At 39.7% G+C, this 23,622-nt stretch overlaps 1 protein-coding gene across 1 annotated transcript; it reads left to right on the top strand.

Annotated features, from left to right (window-relative positions):
• The first annotated feature begins 12,631 nt into the window (after window positions 1-12,631).
• TKTL2 (transketolase like 2) lies at window positions 12,632-16,983 on the top strand. The gene has a single exon (XM_070372907.1). The coding sequence runs from the start codon at window positions 14,458-14,460 to the stop codon at window positions 16,336-16,338; it is 1,881 nt and encodes a 626-aa protein (XP_070229008.1). The 5' UTR covers window positions 12,632-14,457; the 3' UTR covers window positions 16,339-16,983.
• Window positions 16,984-23,622: the final 6,639 nt, after the last annotated feature.

Genomic DNA, 23,622 nt, shown 5'->3' with positions numbered 1-23,622 from the left:
AGGAAGGATAACAATCAACTGCTAATAGTTTACAAGATGAGGATTGAGGTGGAGGAAGATTGGAAAATAATTGCACTATATTCTTCCAGAGTGTTTGAATTTTTAAAGCAATTTTTTTTTTTAATAACTTTGCCAGTTGAAAAAAGGACGACTGAAAACAGTTGAATTTGATTAAAGTGCTCAAAGACTGTGGTCTCATCGGAGATGTGTTAACACAAACAAAAATATAAGGGCTGGTGATCAAGCTTAGGGTACAACTGGGCAAGTTCCTAGCCTGTAGCACCTCAGAATGTGACCTTATTTGCAACTCAGGCCATTGCAGATGTAATTAGTTAAGATAAGAGGTCATTACTGGAGAAGGGTGGGCCCCTAATCCAATATGTCTAATATCCTGACAAAAAGAAGAAATTTGAGGACTTCTCCAGTGGGCCAGTGGTTAAGACTCTGCGTTTAAGTGCAAGGGATGCAAGTTTGATCCCTGGGCAGGGAACTGAGATCCCACATGCCTCAGGATGTGGCCAAAAATTAAATAAGATTTGTCTTTTTTTTTTTTTTTAAAGAGATTTGGATGTAGACATGCATAAGGAAAAAACTCCAGTATGTGAATATGGACTTCTGTGACCATAAAACAAGTTTTACAGTTTGAGCTACAACCCCTCCCTGCCCCCTCAAAAGATGTCTGGGAGTCCCAAGCCCCTACCTCAGAAATGTGGCCTTGTTTGGAGTTGCAGTAATCTTTCTGGAAGTAGTCAAATTAAAAGGAAATCACTAAGGTGGGCTCTATCCCAAAAGAACTGAAGTCCTTATGAAAAGGGGAGGTTTGAGTACAGAGTCATGTACAGAGGGAAGATAGGCATCGGCAAGCCAAAGAGAGAGGCCTGGCATGGGTCCTGTCCTCACGTCCCCAGCAGGACAGCCTGCTCAAACCTCTATTTTGGACCTCCAGCCTGCAGAGCTGTTAGGCCATCTGTTGTTTTAGCTTCCCACCCTCAACCCCCAGTGTGGATTCTTTTGTTACAGCAGATCTGCTGTTTTCTCAACTTCTTGTTCTCAATCTTGTCAGATAATTCCACTTATTTGCATTAAATTTGATGTTCAGAACTCTATGTATGTATATAAAAAATGTTTTGGAGTCACAAGTGAGGTTTATTTAGTTCATAACCTCCATTGCACACTAAGTTAAATTTATAGGAAATTAAAGCTGAACATTTGAAAATTGATCTGAAAGAAAGAACATGATATTTATAATTGGAACAGAAATAGATCCTAAAGGAAACTGTAACACTAAATAATCCAGGAAATGTAATTTTCCTTATTATAGTTTGTGTTTATTATTCATGAATTGTCCTACAATTTTCTGCAACAATTTTGTATCATATGTGTAGCAAATAGAAAAGCTCCTATGTGTGCAGAGAAATTTTCTTCCAGTGTTTTTATAGTCAGAGTATAATTTGCCTTGCTCAGGATTCATCAGAGGACTGGCAACTGGGAGTGTCTAGATACACCCACGGACAAACTCTCAGAACTATATTTTTTGTGACGGTAACAAAATGAAGAGCTCCCTTAGTTAAGCCTGTATTATCTGACCGCAAAGCCTCACCTTCCCCACATTTATTTTATCTCTCCTAAAGAATAGCATGAAATATAAGAAAGCTCTCCTAAGTGATCAATGCAGAAAATAGAGGAAAACAGTAGAGTGTGAAAGACTAGAGATCTCTTCAAGAAAATCAGAGATACCAAGGGAACATTTCATGCAAAGATGGACACAATTAAGGGCAGAAATGGTATGGGCCTAACAGAAGATGAAGATATTAAGAAAAGGTGGCAAGAATAAACATAAGAACTATACAAAAAAGATCTTCATGACCCAGATAACCATGATGGTGTGATCACTCACCCAGAGTCACACATCCTGGAATGCAAAGTCAAGTGGGCCTTAGGAAGCATCACTACAAACAAAGCTAGTGGAGGTGATGAAATTCCAGTGGAGCTATTTCAAATCCTGGAAGATGCTTTGAAAGTGCTGCACTCAATATGCCAGCAAATTTGGAAAACTCAGCAGTGGCCACAGGACTGGAAAAGGTCAGCTTTCATTCCAATCCCAAAGAAAGACAATGTCAAAGAATGTTCAAACTACTGCACAATTGCACTCATCTCACACGCTAGCAAAGTAATGCTCAGAATTCTCCAAGCTATACTTGAACGGTACACGAAGCAAGAACTATCAGATGTTCAAGCTGGATTTATAAAAGGCAGAGGAACCAGAGATCAAATTGCCTACATGATGTATCATAGAAAAATCAAGAAAATTAAAAAAAAAAAAAAAACTACTTCGGCTTCATTGACTACACTAAAGCCTTTGACTGTGTGGATCACAGCAAACTGTGGAAAATTCTTAAAGAGATGGGAATACCAGAACACCTTATCTGCCTCCTGAGAAATCTGTATGTAGGACAGGAAGCAACAGTTAGAACCAGACATGGAACAACAACTGGTTCCAAAGTGGGAAAGGAGTACGTCAATGCTGTATATTGTCACCCTGCTTATTTAACTTCTATGCAGAGTACATCATGTGAAATGCTGGACTGGATGAAGCACAAGCTGGAATCAAGACTTCAGGGAGAAATATCAATAGCCTCAGAAATGCAGATAACACCACTCTTATAGCAGAAAGCAAATTAAAGAGACTCTTGATGAAGGTGAAAGAGAAGAGTGAAAAAGCTGGCTTAAAAACTCAGTGTTCAAAAAATGAAGATCATGGCATCTGGTCCCATCACTTCATGGCAAATAGATGAGGAAACAATGGAAACAGTGATAAAGTTTATTTTCTTGGGTTCCAAAATCGCTGCAGATGGTGACTGCAGCCATGTAATTAAAAGATGCTTGCTCCTTGGAAGGAAAGCTATGACCAACTTAGATAGCATATTAAAAAGCAGAGACATTACATTGCCACCAAAAGTCTGTCTAGTCAAAGCTATAGTTTTTCCAGTAGTCGTGTATGGATGTGAGAGTTGGACCATAAAGAATGCTGAGTAGCAAAGAATTGATGCTTTTGAATTGTGGTGTTGGAGAAGACTCTTGAGAGTCTTTTGGAATGGAAGGAGATCAAATCAGTCAGTCCTAAAGGAAATCAGTCCTGAATATTCATTGGAAGGACTGATGCTGAAGCTGAAGCTCCAATACTTTGGCCACCTGATGCGAAGAACTCACTGGTAAAGACCTTGATGCTGGGAAATTTTGAAGACAGGAGGAGAAGGGGACAACAGAGGATAAGATGGTTGAATGGCATCACTGACTCGATGGACATGAGTTTGAGCAAGCTCCGGGTGTTGGTGATAAGCCTGCCATGCTGCATTCCATGTGGTCATAAAGAGTTGGACATGACTGAGTGACTGAACTGGATATTATCAAAACAATTTTTACCAAACACTGCCATAATCAAGACGTTCAGATGATTAAAATCCTTGTGTTGCACTTCACCCCCAACCCCAAAGCAAGAGAACAAAGCAAAACTAAAAAATAAACCATTTGGCTTTATTTCAAGGCCTTTTCAAAATCTGACTTCGTTCTTTCCCTCACTGTTCTCAGCATGAATCTTTTTTTTTTCCTGTCAGATTAGAAATTCTCTTTTTCTACTTTTGGAACTTTGTTCTTGACTTCTTGTTATATTTACACTAATGAAAATCATACCCATTCTACAAAACCTAGGTCAAAGATGACCTCTTATATTCCATCAGATCAGATCAGATCAGATCAGTCGCTCAGTCGTGTCTGACTCTTTTCGACCCCATGAATCACAGCACGCCAGGCCTCCCTGTCCATCACCAACCCCTGGAGTTCACTGAGACTCACGTCCATCGAGTCAGTGATGCCATCCAGCCATCTCATCCTCTGTCGTCCCCTTCTCCTCCTGCCCCCAATCCCTCCCAGCATCAGGGTCCTTTCCAATGAATCAACTCTTCGCATGAGGTGGCCAAAGTACTGGAGTTCCAGCTTTAGCATCATTCCTTCCAAAGAAATCCCAGGGCTGATCTCCTTCAGAATGGACTGGTTGGATCTCTTTGAAGTTCAAGGGACTCTCAAGAGTCTTCTCCAACACCACAGTTCAAAAGCATCAACTCTCCGGTGCTCAGCCTTCTTCACAGGCCAACTCTCACATCCATACATGACCACAGGAAAAACCATAGCCTTGACTAGACGAACCTTTGTTGGCAAAGTAATGTCTCTGCTTTTGAATATGCTATCTAGGTTGTTCATAACTTTCGTTCCAAGGAGTAAGCGTCTTTTAATTTCATGGCTGCAGTCACCATCTGTAGTGATTTTGGAGCCCAGAAAAATAAAGTCTGGCACTGTTTCCACATCTATTTCCCATGCAGTGGTGGGACCAGATGCCATGATCTTCGTTTTCTGAATGTTGAGCTTTAAGCCAACTTTTTCACTCTCCACTTTCACTTTCATCAAGAGGCTTTTTAGTTCTTCTTCACTTTCTGCCATAAGGGTGGTGTCATCTGCATGTTTGAGGTTATTGATATTTTTCCAGGCAATCTTGATTCCAGCTTATGTTTCTTCCAGTCCAGCGTTTCTCATGATGTACTCTGCATATAAGTTAAATAAACAGGGTGACAATATACAGCCTTGACGAACTCCTTTTCCTATTTGGAACCAGTCTGTTGTTCCATGTCCAGTTCTAACCGTTGCTTCCTGACCTGCATACAAATTTCTCAAGAGGCAGATCAGGCGATCTGGTATTCCCATCTCTTTCAGAATTTCCACAGTTTATTGTGATCCACGCAGTCAAAGGCTTTGGCATAGTCAATAAAGCAGAAATAGATGTTTTTCTGGAACTCTCCTGCTTTTTCTATGATCCAGCAGATGTTAGCAATTTGATCTCTGGTTCCTCTGCCTTTTCTAACCAGCTTGAACCTCAGAAAGTTCACGATTCACATATTGCTGAAGCCTGGCTTGGAGAATTTTGAGTATTACTTTACTAGCGTGTGAGATGAGTGCAATTGTGCAGTAGTTTGAGCATTCTTTGGCATTGCCTTTCTTTGGGATTGGAATGAAAACTGCCCTTTTCCAGTCCTGTGGCCACTGCTGAATTTTCCAAATTTGCTGGCATATTGAGTGCCGCATTTTCACAGCAGCATCTTTCAGGATTTGGAATAGCTCAACTGGAATTCCATCACCTCCACTAGCTTTGTTCATAGCGATGCTTTCTAAGGCCCACTTGACTTCACATTTCCGGATGTCTGGCTCTAGGTCAGTGATCACACCATCGTGATTATCTGGGCCGTGAAGCTCTTTTTTGTACAGTTCTTCTGTGTATTCTTGCCGTCTCTCTTTAATATCTTCTGCTTCTGTTAGGTCCATACCATTTCTTTCCTTTATCGAGCTCATCTTTGCATGAAATGTTCCTTTGGTATCTCTGATTTTCTTGAAGAAATTCTTAGTCTTTCCCATTCTGTTGTTTTCCTCTATTTCTTTGCATTGATCACTGAAGAAGGCTTTCTTATCTCTTCTTGTTATTCTTTGGAACTCTGCATTCAGATGTTTATATCTTTCCTTTTCTCCTTTGCTTTTCACTTCTCTTCTCTTCACAGCTATTTGTAAGGCCTCCACAGACAGCCATTTTGCTTTTTTTGCATTTCTTTTCTATGGGAATGGTCTTGATCCCTGTCTCCTGTACAATGTCATGAACCTCACTTCATAGTTCATCAGGCACTCTATCTATCAGATCTAGGCCCTTAAATCTATTTCTCACTTCCACTGTATAATCATAAGGGATTTGATTTAGGTCATATCTGAATGGTCTAGTGATTTTCCCTACTTTCTTCATTTTAAGTCTGAATTTGGCAATAAGGAGTTCATGGTCTGAGCCACAGTCAGCTCCTGATCTTGTTTTTGCTGACTGTATAGAGCTTCGCCATCTTTGGCTGCAAAGAATATAATCAATCTGATTTCGGTGTTGACCATCTGGTGATGTCCATGTATAGAGTCTTGTGTTGTTGGAAGAGGGTGTTTGTTATGACCAGTGCATTTTCTTGGCAAAACTCTGTTAGTCTTTGCCCTGCTTCATTCCGTATTCCAAGGCCAAATTTGCCTGTTACTCCAGGTGTTTCTTGACTTCCTATTTTTGCATTCCAGTCCCCTATAATGAAAAGGACATCTTTTTTGGGTGTTAGTTCTAAAAGGTCTTGTAGGTCTTCATAGAACCGTTCAACTTCAGCTTCTTCAGCATTACTGGTTGGGGCATAGACTTGGATTACATTCCATAGTTACTGTTAAATAGCTAAGAGTATTTGTTTCTCTGCCCTGGTACCACACTCGGCGCTAAGGGGCATTTACCGTAATCATGTATGTTTTCCCTACTAGATTGAAGTCCAGTATCTGGAGGGCAAGAACTAACTTTTGATTCATCAGTAGAGCATTAGCTTAGTATTAGCATCTATATTAGCTTTGAATCTATCAAGCATGCTATAAATAAATGAATCAATTATTGTTTAATGAAAAAAATCTGCTTTGATTCGTAAGCATAGAAAACATTGCTCTGAAGGTTAAGTGTTTGGAACTTGAAAACAAGATATGTAAAAGGTGTTGCAAGACTATGTACATTACCAAAAGTTAAATATTAATGTGTGGTGGAGATTATGAATTATATACCAGTATTGATTTTTACTTTTGTTTTAGTATTAGGTTGGTGCAAACATAATTGTGGTTTTCATATTGCTGAAATTTGCCATTTGATATTGTAATACAGTTTTAATAAATTATAATGCACATTTCTCACTTTATGTTTCTTTTTTTGCTAATGACATTACTTCCTGATTATTTTATATTTTAATATTTGGACTATAGAAATAATGTTAGACAGAAAGCAAATTCAAGCCGTTTTCTTATTTGAGTTCAAAATGGGTCATAAAGCAGCAAAGACAACTCACAACATCAAAAACTTTTTTGGTCCAGAAACTGCTAATGAACATACAGTGCAGTGGTGGTTCGAGTTTTCAAAGATGAGCTCCTTGAGATGAGGAATGTAGTGACTGTCCATATGAAGTTGACAACCAACTGAGAGCAATCATCAAAACTGATCTTCTTACAACTACACAGGAAGTTGCTGCAGAACTCAATATCAACCATCCTATGGTCGTTTGGCATTTGAAGTAAATTGGAAAGGTGAAAAAGCTCAATAAGTGGATGCTTCATGAGCTAACTGGAAATCAAAAACATCATCATTCTGAAGTGTCATCTTCTCTTACCTTATGCAACAACAGCAAACCATTCTCAATCTGATTGTGACCTGTGACAAAGACTGGATTTTTTATGACAACTGGTGATAACCAGCTCAGTGGTTGGACCCAGAAGAAGCTACAAAGCACTTTCCAAAGCCAAACTTCCACCAAAAAGAAGTCATGATCAGTGTTTGCTGGTGTCTGATCCACTACAACTTTCTGAGTCCAGGCGAAGCCATTACATCTGAGAATGTTCAGCAAATCAGTGAGATGCACCAAAAACTGCTATGTGTGCAGCTGGCATTGGTCAACAGAAGGGACCCAGTTCTTTTCTATGACAATGCTTGACCACGCATTGCATAACCAACACTTCAAAAGTTGAACAAATTGGATTGTGAAGTTTTACCTCATCTGCCATATTCACCTGACCTCTCTCCAACTGAGTACTACTTCTTCAAGCATCTCAACAATTTTTTGCAGGGAAAACACTTCCACAACCAGCAGGATGCACAAAATGCTTTCCACAGTTCATCAGATCCTGAAGCATGATTTTTATGCTACAGGAATAAACAAACTTATTTCTCATTGGCAAAACCTTGTTTATCATAATGGTTCCTATTTTGATGAATAAAGATGTGTTTGAGCCTAGTTACAATGATTTAAATTTCATGGTCTGAAACTGCAATTAGTTTTGCACCAACCGGATAATTATAAGCATAAGCCCCTACATGATAATTTAACATACTCTTACATTTCCCCATCTCCCATAATATTGAATGTGATTAGGCAAGTAAGTTCTTACCAATGGAATATGAGACATAAGGTTTACAATTTCTGGGATACTTCCTGAAAAAATGAATTTCCTACCTCCCTTCCATCCTTTTTGTTCCTTCATGTGGGAGTAAAAAAAGGATAAGATAATTTCGGCTTCAGCTTTGCAGATGAGGCAACACTTGAGGAACGAATGGGCAACAAGACAGAAAGAACTTTCACCCTGGAGAGACCCTGTTGAACAGAACTGTCTGACAAGTCTGGACCTTCCACCATCTTCTGAATTTTTACATGAAGGAGAAATGAACTTAAACCTTGCTTGGGCCACTTCCAATTTTTTTCTTCTAGGGGGTCATTTTGTCACCACAGATATAGAACCTGAAAGTTATACTATAGTACAGTAATAAAAAATTTTGAATATTTATCCTAACATTATTCTGAAGATATTGGAATAACCTCCCTTAGGCATCATTTTAGATAATTATTTGGATTTTCTTATTGAATTTCAATAGGATGTAATAGCCAGTGTTTATAATGATGATCACTATTCATCAAAAATAAAGGATTATGAGTTCACGTCCCCTTTCTAAAAAGAAAGGTAGATATTTGGTATGTTTCAGAGGGGTTAATTTAAGATCATTCACAAGCAAAAGGTTTTTGCATTTTACAGAACAGTATTAAATCTCTCTAGAAAATTCAACTAACCATAACAATAAGATTTTTAAAAATACATAAAGCAGATTTATTTTTAAGTTCTCTACAAAGATATGTTAAAATCTCCAATTGTTTTTTTTAATTATTTTTCACTGAAATATAGTTGATTTACAATGTGATGTTAATTTCTGCTGTACAGCAAAATGATTCAGTGGCACTAGTGATAAAGAACCTGCCTGCCAGTGCAGGAGATGTAAGAGATGTGGGTTTGATCCCTGGATTGGGAAGATTCCCTGGAGAAGGAAATGGCAACCCACTCCAGCATTCTAGTCTGGAGAATCAGTCCCATGGACAGAGCAGCCTGGTGGGCTACAGTTCACAGGGTCCCAAAGAGTCAGACTTGACTAAAGTAACTTAGCATACAGACTGTACTTTAGGGGACATATATTTTAAATGACACCAAAAAGGTTAGCAATAATTGATGTAGTTAGGAATTCTGAACTCCAGAGTCTTGTGGGGTCTGTTTCTAAGGCTATGATAGAGTAACTAGAATGAGATTTACCCACTAGCCATAAAGAATAACAAAATTAGAGAACTATACAAAGAAACAGTGTTCAAATGTTGGGAAAAAAGCAGCATGGAACTATAATCCTTAAAAAAGAAAAATAAACAAGGTAAGCCACATCATCTTCATGGTTTCCTTCCTGGAGGGACTTTGCAAACAGGAGGAGGCTGTCTTACACAGAGCACTGCAGAATTGTGAGGGCCTCTACTAGGCCAGGCAAAGAACAACTTGGGGGCAGCATATGAAACAGTCCCGAGTTCACATAGAGCTCACTGGCACAACTTAATCTTGGGGATTCAACCAGAGGGGAGGGTCCTTGTTGAACACTTGGGAGCTTCAGTGGAAACCCCAGGGAAAATATGCTTTTGCAGTAATACCAGAGTGAAGCATACTTTATACCCGTCTTCACAAACTTAAACAATTTTAAAGCACCAAGCTGTCTGATTGAATGAAGTCCAGTACTCTTTACAAGAAGTTAACAAAATATAGCACCCCTAAACAATGTCCATCATTTAATATTTTTAATTACTATTTCAAAAAGCAGAACTGTGTAACTCCTTGTTCAATGAGAAACAGACAATAGAGGCAAACTTAGAAATAATGGACTGAAATAGAAGCAGTTTATTTTTTTCCCAGCTTATTGAGATATAATTAACATATTGTGTAATTTTAAGGCATAAAATGTGCTGATTTGATACCTATTTATATTGAAAAAAATAATTACCACAATAAGGTTAGTTAACATATCCATACTTCACATAATTATAATTTGTATGTATGTGTGGTGAGACCTTTTAAAATCTACTCTCCTAACAACTTTCAAATATTTAACACAGTGTTTTGAACTGTAGTCACTAGGCTGTAAATTACATTTCCAGGACTTATTCATCTGAGAAGCACTTTAAGAAGTAGGCCTAACTTTCTTAGTATGTTACTCTCCAACCCTCTAACCCTCCCCTCACCAAAATTAAAACTTTATGGAAAAAGCTAGGACTGTCAGTAATAGCATGTGCCATAAATTTCAAAGCAACAATTCAAGAAAGTAGAATACCTTTATCCCCCTGCAAGAAACTTATTGCCCTACACAAGAATCTTACTCTCACTAGCTCCATACTCAGCCCACTAAACTAGCCAAATTTAAACAAAGTAAGAAAAAGGATGAATTCATCATCTGTGTCTTTCTTTGACAAAATTCCATTTTAACAAAATTCAACAGTTGAGATAAAATATCAGTGAAACTTCCGTTTTCTCAGTCTAAAGGTAACTCACTCTCACATAGTGGAAGTGTATATTTTCACAAATTGATGTAGACCTCCTGAGTAATCAGTAGGTGTCTTTTGTTTCCTCAGAAATTGCACTTACTAATTCCTGCTTTTTACATTTTTCCTTCCATAACTATATGTATTAGTGTTCCTGCTGGGTTTTAACTTCATTTCAAGTACATATTAGAATAATATTTTTTCTTACTATGAGGAAAAAAAGTGAAAAATTTAAACAAGTAAAAATAAATATTTGTTTATTTTTAAACAAGTCGGGGCAAAAACTGGGGTAAAATCAGGGGTAAAAACAAATAAATCATGGGCAAAAACTGGCAGCCTGAAGAAATGCTTTGTTCCCCCAACAAAATGTTCACAAATCTTCCAATTTTGCATGACTTTAGGTGGGCTTGTATTCTCCAATCTGTCAGAGGTCCCTCCAACCCTCTTACATCATATTCTACATACGTTTACTCATTTAACTCCCTAATCCAGTACGTACTTGAATCTTCCAATCCCTACTTTAAGTGTATAAACCAAGATTAATAAATGAATAATTTCTTCCCATTTGCAGAAAACTTTTAACTGTCTTCCAAAATGACTTCTAAAACAAGTAACGGACTTTTGGCATTTGGCTTAAAGCTTGGGGGCTGGCCTTTTGTCAGTAATAGTCTCTTCTAAGTGGAGAAAATAGAATGTGGTAACACGTCTTTGATTTATTTGAGTAAGTTGTGTTCACAGCCACATTGGATGACTTGTATTATCAAGTTACATATACGTTATATTTATATGGTTTTTTTCTTTCTATTTTTTTTAAAAGGAAGCTTTATTCTTTCTTTTATAATTTTATTTATGTATGTATTTTTGGCTGTGCTAGATCTCTGTTGATGTACACAGGGCTTTCATTAGTTGTGGCTCTCAGGCTCTATGGCGCAAGCTCAGTAGTTGTGACGCACCGGCTTAGTTTTCAGGCAGCATGTGGGGTCTTCCTTCCCGGACCAGGGATCGAACCCATATTTCCTGCATTGCTAGGCAGATTCTTAATGACTGGACCACCAGGGAAGCTCATTTATATGGTTACTTTCAATTGCATATTTGAAAATATATTTTTAAAGACTAAAATGCCTACAAGGAGTATTCATAATTTTTATAATATTTAAATTTCCATTTCTTCCCTTAAAAAAAATCTCAGAACACTTAAAAATATTTTACAGATAATTTACAAAGCATTCTTTTCTATGTAGTCAAAAAAATTCCACACTGTCTCACAAAGCAACAGAGGGAAATTCACACTCATTATCTAAAGCATTAAATCGCCAAGACTACATTCTTTTCTTAACAAAATTGACCTTTACTACCATTAAGGGTAAGAACTTTGTTTAATAATTTGGGAGATAATTGTGCAATACTTTAAACAAATGGAAGAATTTGGGAAATTTAAAAGAAATGTTAAGTAGTTCTTATTTCTCCCTTTTTTTTTTTTTTTTTTAAAGTAAGCACTGCCTCATAGACCATTTTTACACTGTCACGTTTAGCTTCCAATTTTTAGGGTTAATTGGGTGGGCTGCCGTCTATGGGGTCACACAGAGTCGGACACGACTGAAGTGACTTAGCAGCAGTAGCAGAGCTCTCTTTAGTCAAAATAATAGTGAATTGCCTACGTTTATGTTAACTGCTTTCCTGTCAGCCCCTAGTAGTTTGCTGTTTTGATATAGCATTTTTTTTTTTTCCTAACTTCCGTCTTACTCACATCTAGTTTGGTATGTTTTTATTTTGTCTTCCTTTAGTAGTGTAAAAGATAAGTCAGTATTAATTTGTAAAAGGAATGCAGAGTAATACAAGATGGACTTCTAAGGATTTTTCTGATCCCAGCATTTCTCCAGCAAGTCTTAAAATGTTGTCTGTATCATACCATTATGGTTTATTCTAATATATATTCTTAAAAATAAAAATTGTAAGTTACAAGTAATATGTAAAATTTATCTGAGATATAATGTAAGAGACATATAAAGAACAGTAAGACCCCCTTAGTTGTTTACAACCCAACTGAACATTGAAATTATCATGGGAGCTTTAAAAATTACTGGTGCTTAGATCCTTTACCCAGAAATTCCGATTTGGCTGTTTTGGAATGCAGCCTGGACACAAGATTTGTTTGTTTAACTCCTCAGATAACTCTAAAGTACAACCAATGTTGAAAACCACTGAACTAAGCCAATCTGCACATTATTGGTTCTTAACTTCGACTAAACAGTAGGCAATTAGTCAAACAATAATCCGTATCAATGCTGCCAGGAACAAAGAGCTTTATTTGGGGTCTTAGGAATTGCCATTCTGGAAGCACAAATTGGGGTGAAGTTAAAGAGTTTTCAAGGAAGAGAAAGAGCCAGGGATTTATAAAGACAGAAGTCACAAGTTTGTTAAAGCTCTCTGGAAAGAATTATCACTGATCCTTGTGCAGGAAGGAGATATTTGTTCTTAAGGGATATGCTGTCAGAGTTATTTAGGGTAAGGGTCCAACAAGCACCTTAAATTTCTGAAGCATAGGGCAGAGTTCTGGATGCCTGAGTTAAGACAGTAAGTGATAAGAAGTTCAGAGTCCATCAAGAATCACTTCCTCAGTAGCCTCCCAGCTCCATTTCGGAGATCTCTCTTGGCAACACTAAATTTGTTTTATTTTCCTCCCAGAGAATTAACAGGTGCATTAAAACTATAGGGTATGAAACTCTAGTCCCATAGATTAGAATTTAGCTTCTCTTGAGGTGGAGTCCAGGAGATAAATCTATTTTGTTTCCAGTGTGATGATTTTAATGTGAAGTTAAAACTAAATATTATTACTCAAAAATTAAGCTGTTTAATACCACAGCATGGGAGAGAGATAGTACTGTTATTGTGTTTTTGTGTTTTTAGATAACATGCTATATACAACCTTGGCCTGGTAGAAGCACTCAGTGGCACAAGTTTAGTTATACAACTAAAGCAAGTAAGTTAATTATATTTAAAAAGTATTATTAGTAACTGTATTTTAGGATACATGGGGGGAATTGCAGTTCTATGTACCCTACCATTCAGCGGTTCTAAATTTGATCCTCGTGAAAATTTTGGTCAAATTATCGTATTTCTATCTACGAGTCAGTCAGAATTTTCACCAACACAAAGCTGAAGAGCAATTATCGTCCAATTAAAAATAAATAAAAAGAATTTCCAGCTGCTCTGGAAAGTCTCATTGACACAATGTTGCCTTATCCATTAGACTGACAGTATCTCTGGATCATTTCCATTAATGCTGGGCTACAGAACAGTGTATGGGCTTCCCAGGTGGCTCAGTGGTAAAGAATTCATTTCCCCGTGCAGGAGATGTAGGACACTTGGGTTCTATACCTGGGTCAGGGAAGAAGCCCTTGAAGGAGGAAATGGCAACGCACTCCAGTATTCTTGCCTGGAAAATGCTATCAACAGAGGAGCCTGGAGGACTACAGTCCTCAGGAATGCGGAGTCTGACCGGACTTTGCAACCGAGCACCCAGGCACAGAACAGTGCTGATGTCTCAGGCAGCCTCAAGGCAGGAAGAAGCAGCAGGACCTCAACAAACAGCATCCCATAATGCAGGGATAAAAGAAAGCACTTTTGAATTTATAATGAGGAAAAGTATAAAGAAGTTTAATTATTTTTAATAATGTTAAAGCATGTAAATGACTAAGTATTAAAACCCATTCACTGGAAGGAGCCTTCGGAGCAGGGCGAGGACCTAGGCCCGGGTGGTAAGCAGGTTCCTTCCGGAGGTGGGGCCAGGACTCCCTATCACAAGATGAAGCTGCACTGACATTGCCAGGGGCAGCAGCTGCGGCCGCTGGGGTCACGATTAACTGACGGAACCTCCAGAGCTCATTTCCCCGAGGCAAGGCCAGGCACGCCGTCAGTTGATGGAACCGCCGTGGCACCGCCCCGTCTGCCCCGCACAGGAACCTGGGAAGGCGCCGACATGGCGGACAGCGCGACACTGGACGCGACCACAGTGCAAGTGCTGCAGGACCTGGCCAACCGCCTGCGCGTCCATTCCATCAGGGCTACATGTGCCTCTGGCTCCGGCCACCCCACGTCGTGCTGCAGTGCGGCAGAGATCGTGTCGGTGCTTTTCTTCCACACGATGAGGTACAGACAGACTGAGCCCGCGCACCCCGACAACGACAGATTCGTCCTTTCCAAGGGTCATGCCGCTCCACTGCTCTATGCTGCCTGGGTGGAGGCAGGCAGCATCAGTGAACCTGACCTGCTGAACTTGAGGACAATTCATTGCGACCTCGAGGGACACCCCACCCCCAGGCTGTCGTTTGTGGATGTGGCGACAGGATCGCTCGGGCAAGGGTTGGGGGCTGCATGTGGAATGGCTTATACTGGCAAGTACTTGGACAAAGCCAGCTACCGGGTATTCTGCCTCCTGGGCGACGGTGAGTCCTCAGAAGGCTCCGTCTGGGAAGCTTTGGCTTTTGCTTCCCACTACGGTTTGGACAATCTCGTAGCAGTGTTCGACGTGAACCGCTTGGGGCAAAGTGGCGTTGCGCCCCTGAAGCACTGCACAGACATCTATCGGAACCGCTGCGAGGCCTTTGGGTGGAATACTTACTTAGTAGATGGCCATGATGTGGAGGCGTTGTGCCAGGCTTTTTCTCAAGCTGCTCAAGGGAAGAACAAGCCCACTGCCATAATTGCAAAGACCTTCAAGGGCCGGGGTATTCCAAATGTTGAGGATGCAGAAAATTGGCATGGAAAGCCACTGCCAAAAGAAAGAGCAGATGAAATCATTAGACTAATTAAAAGTCAGATAAAGACCAACAGGAATCTCCTACCAAAACCTCCTGTTGAAGGCTCACCTCCAGTCAGCATCACAAATATAAAAATGACCTGTTTGCCTGATTATAAAGTTGGTGACAAGGTAGCTACTCAGAAAGCATATGGTTTGGCTCTGGCTAAACTCGGCCTTGCAAATGAAAGAGTTGTTGTCCTGGATGGTGACCCAAAGAACTCCACCTTTTTTGAAATATTCAAGAAAGAACATCCTGAGCGTTTTATTGAGTGTTTTGCTGCGGAACAAAACATGGTGAGTGTAGCACTGGGCTGTGCCACACGTGGTCGAACCATTACTTTTGTTACTACTTTAGGTGCCTTTTTGACTAGAGCATTTGATCAGATCCGGATGGGAGCCATATCTCAAAGTAATATAAATCTTATTGGTTCTCACTGTGGGGTGTCTGTTGGTGAAGATGGCCCTTCCCAGATGACTTTGGAAGATCTAGCCATGTTCCGGAGCATTCCCAATTGCACTGTTTTCCTCCCAAGTGATGCTGTCTCGACAGAGCATGCTGTTTATCTGGCTGCCAATAGCGAAGGAATGTGCTTCATTCGGACCAACCGATCAGAAACTGCAGTTATTTATACCCCACAAGAACATTTTGAGATTGGAAGGGCCAAGGTCATCCGCCACAGTAATAATGACAAAGTCACAGTAATTGGAGCTGGAGTTACTCTGCATGAAGCCTTAGCAGCTGCTGATGCTCTTTCTCAGCAAGATATTTCTATCTGTGTTATTGACCCATTTACCATTAAACCCCTGGATGCTGCCACCATCATCTCCTGTGCAAAAGCTACTGATGGCCGGGTTGTCACAGTGGAAGATCATTACCAGGAAGGTGGCATTGGCGAAGCCGTGTGTGCAGCAGTGTCTGGGGAGCCTGACATCCATGTTCATCAGCTATCGGTGTCAGGAGTGTCTGAAAGAAACAGGAAACCTAGTGAATTACTGAGTATATTTGGTGTCAGTGCAAGACACATCATAGCAGCTGTGAAATATACTTTAATGAACTAAAATAGCCGATTTTTTAAAATGTCAGTCTCTTTGTGTTGGTTTTAAAACCCTGTTGGACGTTTTTGTTTATTATTTAAACAAAGCCATTTAAGAGCTTGTTTCATTCCTAATTCAGAAATTCAGGTCAACTACTTTTCTTTTGAACTGTGACTGTATTTACAAATGTCACTCAGTGTTGAATCATAAGTAGTTTAACAGAATACAACAACCTAATATGAAGTTTGCTGATAAGACTGCAAATAATTGACTAATTTGGGAATTAATGTGGAGGTAAGTTTCCTAAATGTAATTTATTTGTGAAGAAAATGTGAATTTCATTGTAGACTTCAGTAGCCTAGGTTTTGAGGCAAGTATAAGGTTTCATGTAATGTCATCCCTCCTGCAGCTTCCTGGATAATTTTTGACTACAGTTGCCTGGAAATTCCCTTCAAAGTGTGTCTTCTCTCCTCTGCAGTTTAGAGACGAGGGCAGCAGTGAAAGCTCTTATGATGTACCTCATTGCTTCAGTGACTGTTCTGTGAAGAGATGAAAGCCTGACTACTTCTGGTTTGCACACTATAATGTTTTGTGAGGTTTCAGAAACGTTTCATTTTCTCAGTGACCAAACCAATTTGCTAACTTGATTGTATTCATCTACTCAGGAAACTAGAATTAATGTAATAAAGTATTTAAAAACCAATAACTTTATTCAGTTTGTGTCATGTATGTGTGACTTGGTTTCTCTCTGATAAAACAAAACAAAAAACTTCTATCTAAACCAGAAACAGAAAGAGGCATATTCCCTTAATAGAGGAAAATGTCCCAGCTGGAGACAAATCACTGGAAAACAATGTGTGGACTGAAGCACACCTCTCACTTTTTGCTGTGAGTACATAGATTATATGGCTGGAATGTAAGAATGAAGTACTAGTCAGGTAAATCAAAGCCAGACCCAAAGTTCAAAAGTAAATTTAAAATGACTTTTTGTCAGGTAATTCCTTAGTTTTATTACCTTCATTAAGTGTCATCATTAAGTTCATTGGACACATAACCCAATTTGTTCTGGAAGGTATCATAGAAACCAAAAATCACTAAACTGGGAATCAGAGAAATGGGGGCCTGCTCAGAACAGTAGTAATATTGTCTGCACTTTTTCTCTGAGCTGGTTCTGGTTTCTTCTTTTGAAAATTGATGATAATTGTTCTATTTCCTAAGATTCAAAAATCACTTTGTAAAATTAAAAACAGTTGCTATAGGATTATTGTAGGAATTTAGAAAATACAGATACACAACAAATTTAGCTCATTTGTCTCACTATAGAAAAATCCACTTGTAGTATGCATATATAACTGTAGCTCTTAAAATATGGTCATTCCCATGTAGTAACATCAATCAGATGTATCCATGAATGGGGTGCTATTGAATAAAAGTCTTTATCCTTAAAGTTTTTAAACCTTACTGAAAGGTTGTTGCTGAACCACGAAAGACGCCAGGATTCTTGGCCTCTGGAGGAGAAGAATTCAATCCGGGCCAGAGACGAGGCTTGATGGCTCAGAGCTTTTGTGTAATAAAGTTTTATTAAAGTATAAAAGAGAGAGAACGCTTCTGACAGACATCAGAAGGGGGCAGAAAGAGTACCCATCCCCCTGCTAGTCTTTAGCCGGATGTTATATAGCTACTAGCAGTCTGCTAATTAAAGAAAGAAAATGTCTCAAAACTCAGAGAATGGCACCAGACCTCACCCACAAGATGCATTTTGAGATCATCTTGGCACCAGGTGAGTTATCCTGGGCCATAAATATAGAGAAGGGGAAAAAAAATGTAACACTAGTTTGTTTCTTCCTGCCACATAAGAGAGAAAAAATGTCTGACACTCGCAGCCTATTTCCTCTGTTTGGAGACCCTGGCCTTCCTGCCTGTTACAACCTCTCTACTATTGATTTACACACAGATTAAAACAGATAAAATACCAGCACAAAATTACTTGTCCTAATTTGAGTGTGTATACCAGGAAAGAGCTTCAGTTTTTATGACTTGCAACTTGAATGTGGGCTGCAAAATGCTTTGCTTCCAATCAAATATACATAAACACAGCTGTAATAATTAGAGAAGTTCAGGGTGGAATCTCAGAAATGATCAAAAATATTTTTGTAGGAGGGTGGAGAAGGCATTAATCTCTCCTGTAAAGATTCTGTCCCACAGGGCATCAATCAGTGGCTGGCAAATCCAGAAGGAAGAAATGGGAGATGAGACTTCTATCTCGTGTCTACAGTTTGTCATGTAAGATGAAATCAAATCCAATTGTGTTATATCAAATATTCTCCAGCTTTGAATATGTCTTGAGATCGTGTAACTGCCCATGGAAACCAGAGAATCATTCTGACTGATACTAATCTTAACCCCTAAAGTTTGTGTATATGCAGTTTTGACTTGGATGAACACCTGGTCACTGGTTTAACTCAGGTCTTCTATTCATTGTTTTGCCTAGAAGAATGTCATCTCAATTAAAAAAGCTTGATGACATTCCAGGGACAGCTGTGACTACATCTGCTCCCTGGCTTATGGTTCAGATAACAAAGACCAAAGATGGGAAAAGGCAGGAGGTGGCAAACACCAGCAGGCAAAATCTATTTGCCTTCCATTTTTGTGCAACTCCAAACTCAGAAAAATCCTGTGGACAGAGAAATCTGTCAAGCTACAATCCACAGGGTCACAAGAGAGTAGGATGTGACTTAGCAACTAAATAAACAGCAAAAAGTTATGTATGCCTTTATACTTTAGATGGTTAAAAAAATGTTAAAAGTAGCATTTTGTGAAAACTATGAAATTCAAATGTCCATGGATGAAATTTGGTGGTAACACAGCCACATTCCTTCATTTATATATTATCTGTGGCTGCCTTGGAACTACCACAGCAGAATTGACATCAGTTGTTGACATTTGTCATAATTGTGACACACACTTTATGGTCTACAAAGCCTAAAATATGTACTCTCTGGATTTTTACAGTAGAAGTTTGCAAATCCTGAGGTAGAACATTGAAGTGAGGTGAGGTTGACAATATCCAGGTGGAAGTGATAAGGATGGCCTGTGGAGGTTAGGCTTCGTGGCTACCTCTATCTTTGGCTACAAAGTGTTGGTAAGATTGGAGGTTTCTGGCTTACCACAGGCCACCACGTTGAGGAGTAAAGACACACGCATCAGAGAGGTTCTGTGTGATGCATGACAGTCTGGGAATATAGGAAGGGAATTTGGGAACATAGGAAGGTGTAATATCACTAAGAAAGGGACCACCAGTGCTTAGAGTCCCTCAGTTTAGTTCAGTTCAGTTCAGTCGCTCAGTCGTGTCCGACTCTTTGTGACCCCATGAATCGCAGCACGCCAGGCCTCCCTGTCCATCACCAATTCCCGGAGTTCACTCAGACTCACGTCCATTGTCAGTGATGCCATCCAGCCATCTCATCCTCTGTCATCCTCTTCTCCTCCTGCCCCCAATCCCTCCCAGCATCAGAGTCTTTTCCAATGAGTCAATTCTTCATCACATGAGGTGGCCAAAGTACTGGAGTTTCAGCTTTAGCATCATTCCTTCCAAAGAAATCCCAGGGCTGATCTCCTTCAGAATGGGCTGGTTGGTTGAGAGTCCAAGGGACTCTCAAGAGTCTTCTCCAACACCACAGTTCAAAAGCATCAATTCTTCGGTGCTCAGCCTTCTTCACAGTCCAACTCTCACATCCATACATGACCACTGGAAAAACCATAACCTTGACTAGACGGACCTTTGTTGGCAAAGTAATGTCTCTGCTTTTCAATATACTATCTAGGTTGGTCATAACTTTTCTTCCAAGGAGTAAGCGTCTTTTAATTCATGGCTGCAATCACCATCTGCAGTGATTTTGGAGCCCCCCAAAATAAAGTTTGACACTGTTTCCACTGTTTCCCCATCTATTTCCCATGAAGTGATGGGACCAGATGCCATGATCTGAGTTTTCTGAATGTTGAGTTTTAAGCCAACTTTTTAACTCTCCTCTTGCACTTTCATCAAGAGGCTTTTTAGTTCTTCTTCACTTTCTGCCATAAGGGTGGTGTCATGTGCATATCTGAGGTTATTGATATTTCTCCCAGCAATCTTGATTCCAGCTTGTGCTTCTTCCAGCCCAGCGTTTCTCATGATGTACTCTGCATAGAAGTTAAATAAGCAAGGTGACAATATACAGCCTTGACATACTCCTTTTCCTATTTGGAACCAGTCTGTTGTTCCATGTTCAGTTCTAACTGTTGCTTCCTGACCTGCATATAGGTTTCTCAAGAGGCAGGTCAGGTGTTCTGGTATTCCCATCTTTTTCAGAATTTTCCAGTTTATTGTGACCCACACAGTCAAAGGCTTTGGCATAGTCAATAAAGCAGAAATAGCTGTGTTTCTGGAATGATTAGAGTCCCTACTTGCTATTAAATCCCCCATCTATTGGTCCCAATGTTGCTGAATTTATGTGGAAAGATATGGTTGGTAGTGATTTTCAGCAGAGGAGATGATGGTGTGTTTGGAGAAACCTTTGGAAATTTGGATGAAAGAAAAGTATAAGAAAACATACTTCCCTTTCTTTCAACTCTCACTGAAGGAACTGGGGAGAAAATGTTACCATTTCCTTCTCTAGGGATCTTCCCAAGCAGGGATCAAACCAAGTCTCCTGCATTGGCAGGTGAATTCTTTACTGCTGAATCACTAGGGAAGCCCAAAATACACCTAATACGTGTTAATTTGGGCTTCCTCAGCGGCTCAGCAGTAAAGAATCCGCCTGTAATGCAGGAGTTGCAGGAGCCACAGCAGCTTCCATCCCTGGGTGAGGAAGATCCCCTGGAGGAGGGCGTGGCAACGCATCCCTGTATTCTTGACTGGAGAATCCCATGGACAGAGGAGCCTGGCGGGCTACAGTCCATAGGGTCACAGAGTCTTATACAACTGAAGAGACTTAGGACACATGCACACATGTTAATTTGATGAAGCCAGAAAGGCAGTTATGCAGGGTGCTGCCAGGCTAGCCGAGTCTCCATTGCACTCTCAGGCACTTTCGCAAGCACTGTGAAAGGATGTCTCCTCTAAGTTGGGCATTGTGGAGGTAAAGCTCAAAATCAACATTCAGCATGGCAGGGGCGCCTCCTACCAAGAATGAATGCTGACTTATCAGAAGGTCAGCCATTAAAAAGAATACATTTGAATCAGTTCTAATGAGATGGATGAAACTGGAACCTATTATACAGAGTGAAGTAAGCCAGAAAGAAAAACACCAATACAGTATATTAACGCATATATATGGAATTTAGAAAGATGGTGACAATAACCCTGTGTACGAGACAGCAAAAGAGACATCGATGTATAGATCAGTCTTATGGACTCTGTGGGAGAGGGAGAGGGTGGGGAGATATGGGAGAATAGCATTGAAACATGTATAATATCATGTATGAAACGATTCGCCAGACCAGGTTCAATGCACAGTACTTGATGCTTGGGGCTGGTGCACTGGGACGACCCAGAGGGAGGGGAGGGGAGGGAGGAGGGAGGAGGGTTCAGGATGGGGAACGCGGGTATACCTGTGGCAGATTCATTTCGATATTTGGCAAAACTAATACAATATTGTAAAGTTTAAAAATAAAATAAAATTAAAAAAAAAAGAAGGTATGCTGCCAGGAGAACTGAACAATAAAGTAAAGAACCCACTGACATCCCCAAGGGAGAGGTGGCCAACCATTTACTTGGGTCCAGGGGCTCTGTGAAGTGGAAGACACAGGACCACATACAGCTCTGGAGTTGGAGTGTTTTCCTCCAAAAGGCAGACTGCCAAGTTTTCCAGATTCTTACATCTCATACCTTCAAAAGGAGAACAACATGCATAAAATTTCTTGAACACAGTATCATTTCCCAATGAAAAATTATTTTACCAGTAATATGCTGATTAATAGATTACAGGCCCCTCTGTCCATGGGATCCTCCAGGCAAGAATACTGGAGTGGGTTGCCATGTCCTCCTCCAAGGGGGTTAATAGATTAGTATATTTCAAAAGTGGACTAAGTATCCCACACATGTAGATGAAGATTAACTGACACACACATATACAGACCTGTACGTTCATACACATGTGTGCATCACATGATTTATGCCACGTGTTTAAAAGAACATTACTAGATGAATAATAGTATGGTTCAGTCACTAATTCATGTCTAACTCTTTGAGACCCCATGGACTGCAGCACACCAGGCTTCCCAGTCCTTCACTATCTCCCGCAGTTTGCTCAAACTCATGTTCATTGAGCAAACAATGCCATCCAAGCATCTCATCCTCTCTCCCCCTGTCCTCCTGCCCTCAATCTTTCCCTACAGTCCATAGGGTCACAAAGAGTTGGACACAACTGAAGCGACTTAGAACGCACATGTCTGAGAAATATTAATGAGAACTTCCCACAGCACCCAGATGCTGCTAAACTCATCTCTTGTCTCTCTGTCCTTGGCCTTATAGATTTGCCTCTTTAGAATCGAGTCTGCTACTACTCTGTTCCTGGGGCATCACCGGAGTTCTAAAGTTTTGTTTATACACAGAAGGCTTGAAAGCAGGGATGGGAAAATTCACTTTGGCTCAAGTTAGCTGTCTTCTTAATGTAGTCCTAAAATTACAGTGATATATAGTAATTTATTTCTGGAACCTTAAAAGGCATATTTTTATTTTCTCTTTTCACCTAAACATCTTTCCCTGAACTGTTTACACAAACAGCTTTTACTCTCTAGGTGACAGACTCATGCTGACTATGTAATATATATTAATTACCACAAAAAATCACCTACCGCAATCAGCTGTACAAGTCAAGTTTATTTGTTAGAAATAGGTTGGTTTGGTTAATTGGCAGTTTACTGTTTCTGGGGAATACAAGAATGTTAGACTATTTTACCTGTTTATACCAACCCACCCTCACATAAATGCTATTATTTTCTTGTATTTTAAGTCCTTCCATACATAGTTTTAGTTTAAAAGCTAACAAATAATTTTGATGTATATCATCCAAACATGAAGTGCACAGTTCAGTGAGTTTTCACAAAATAGAAACACTCTTCTAACTCATATTGAATCAACAATTATAATAGTTGTCCCAAAGCTGCTTTCTGTCCCCTTCCCATGGATTGATTATTTCCTCTTTTATCCTCCAAGTAACTATTCTAATGTCTAACTCCATTGATTACCTTTACCTGTTTTTAAACTTTATATACATAGAATGATACGGTGTGTACTATTTTGTATCTGGCTTCATTTACTCAACATTG

The sequence above is a fragment of the Bos mutus genome, chromosome 6 (assembly GCF_027580195.1).
Source record: "Bos mutus isolate GX-2022 chromosome 6, NWIPB_WYAK_1.1, whole genome shotgun sequence".
NCBI lineage: Eukaryota > Metazoa > Chordata > Mammalia > Artiodactyla > Bovidae > Bos > Bos mutus.
Note: the sequence above shows the minus strand (reverse complement) of the source record. Positions and strands in the feature narration are given on the sequence as shown.

Coding starts and splice junctions, on each gene's coding strand:
- TKTL2 (XM_070372907.1), top strand. CDS start 14,458: ATGGCGGACAGCGCGACACTGGACGCGACCACAGTGCAAGTGCTGCAG.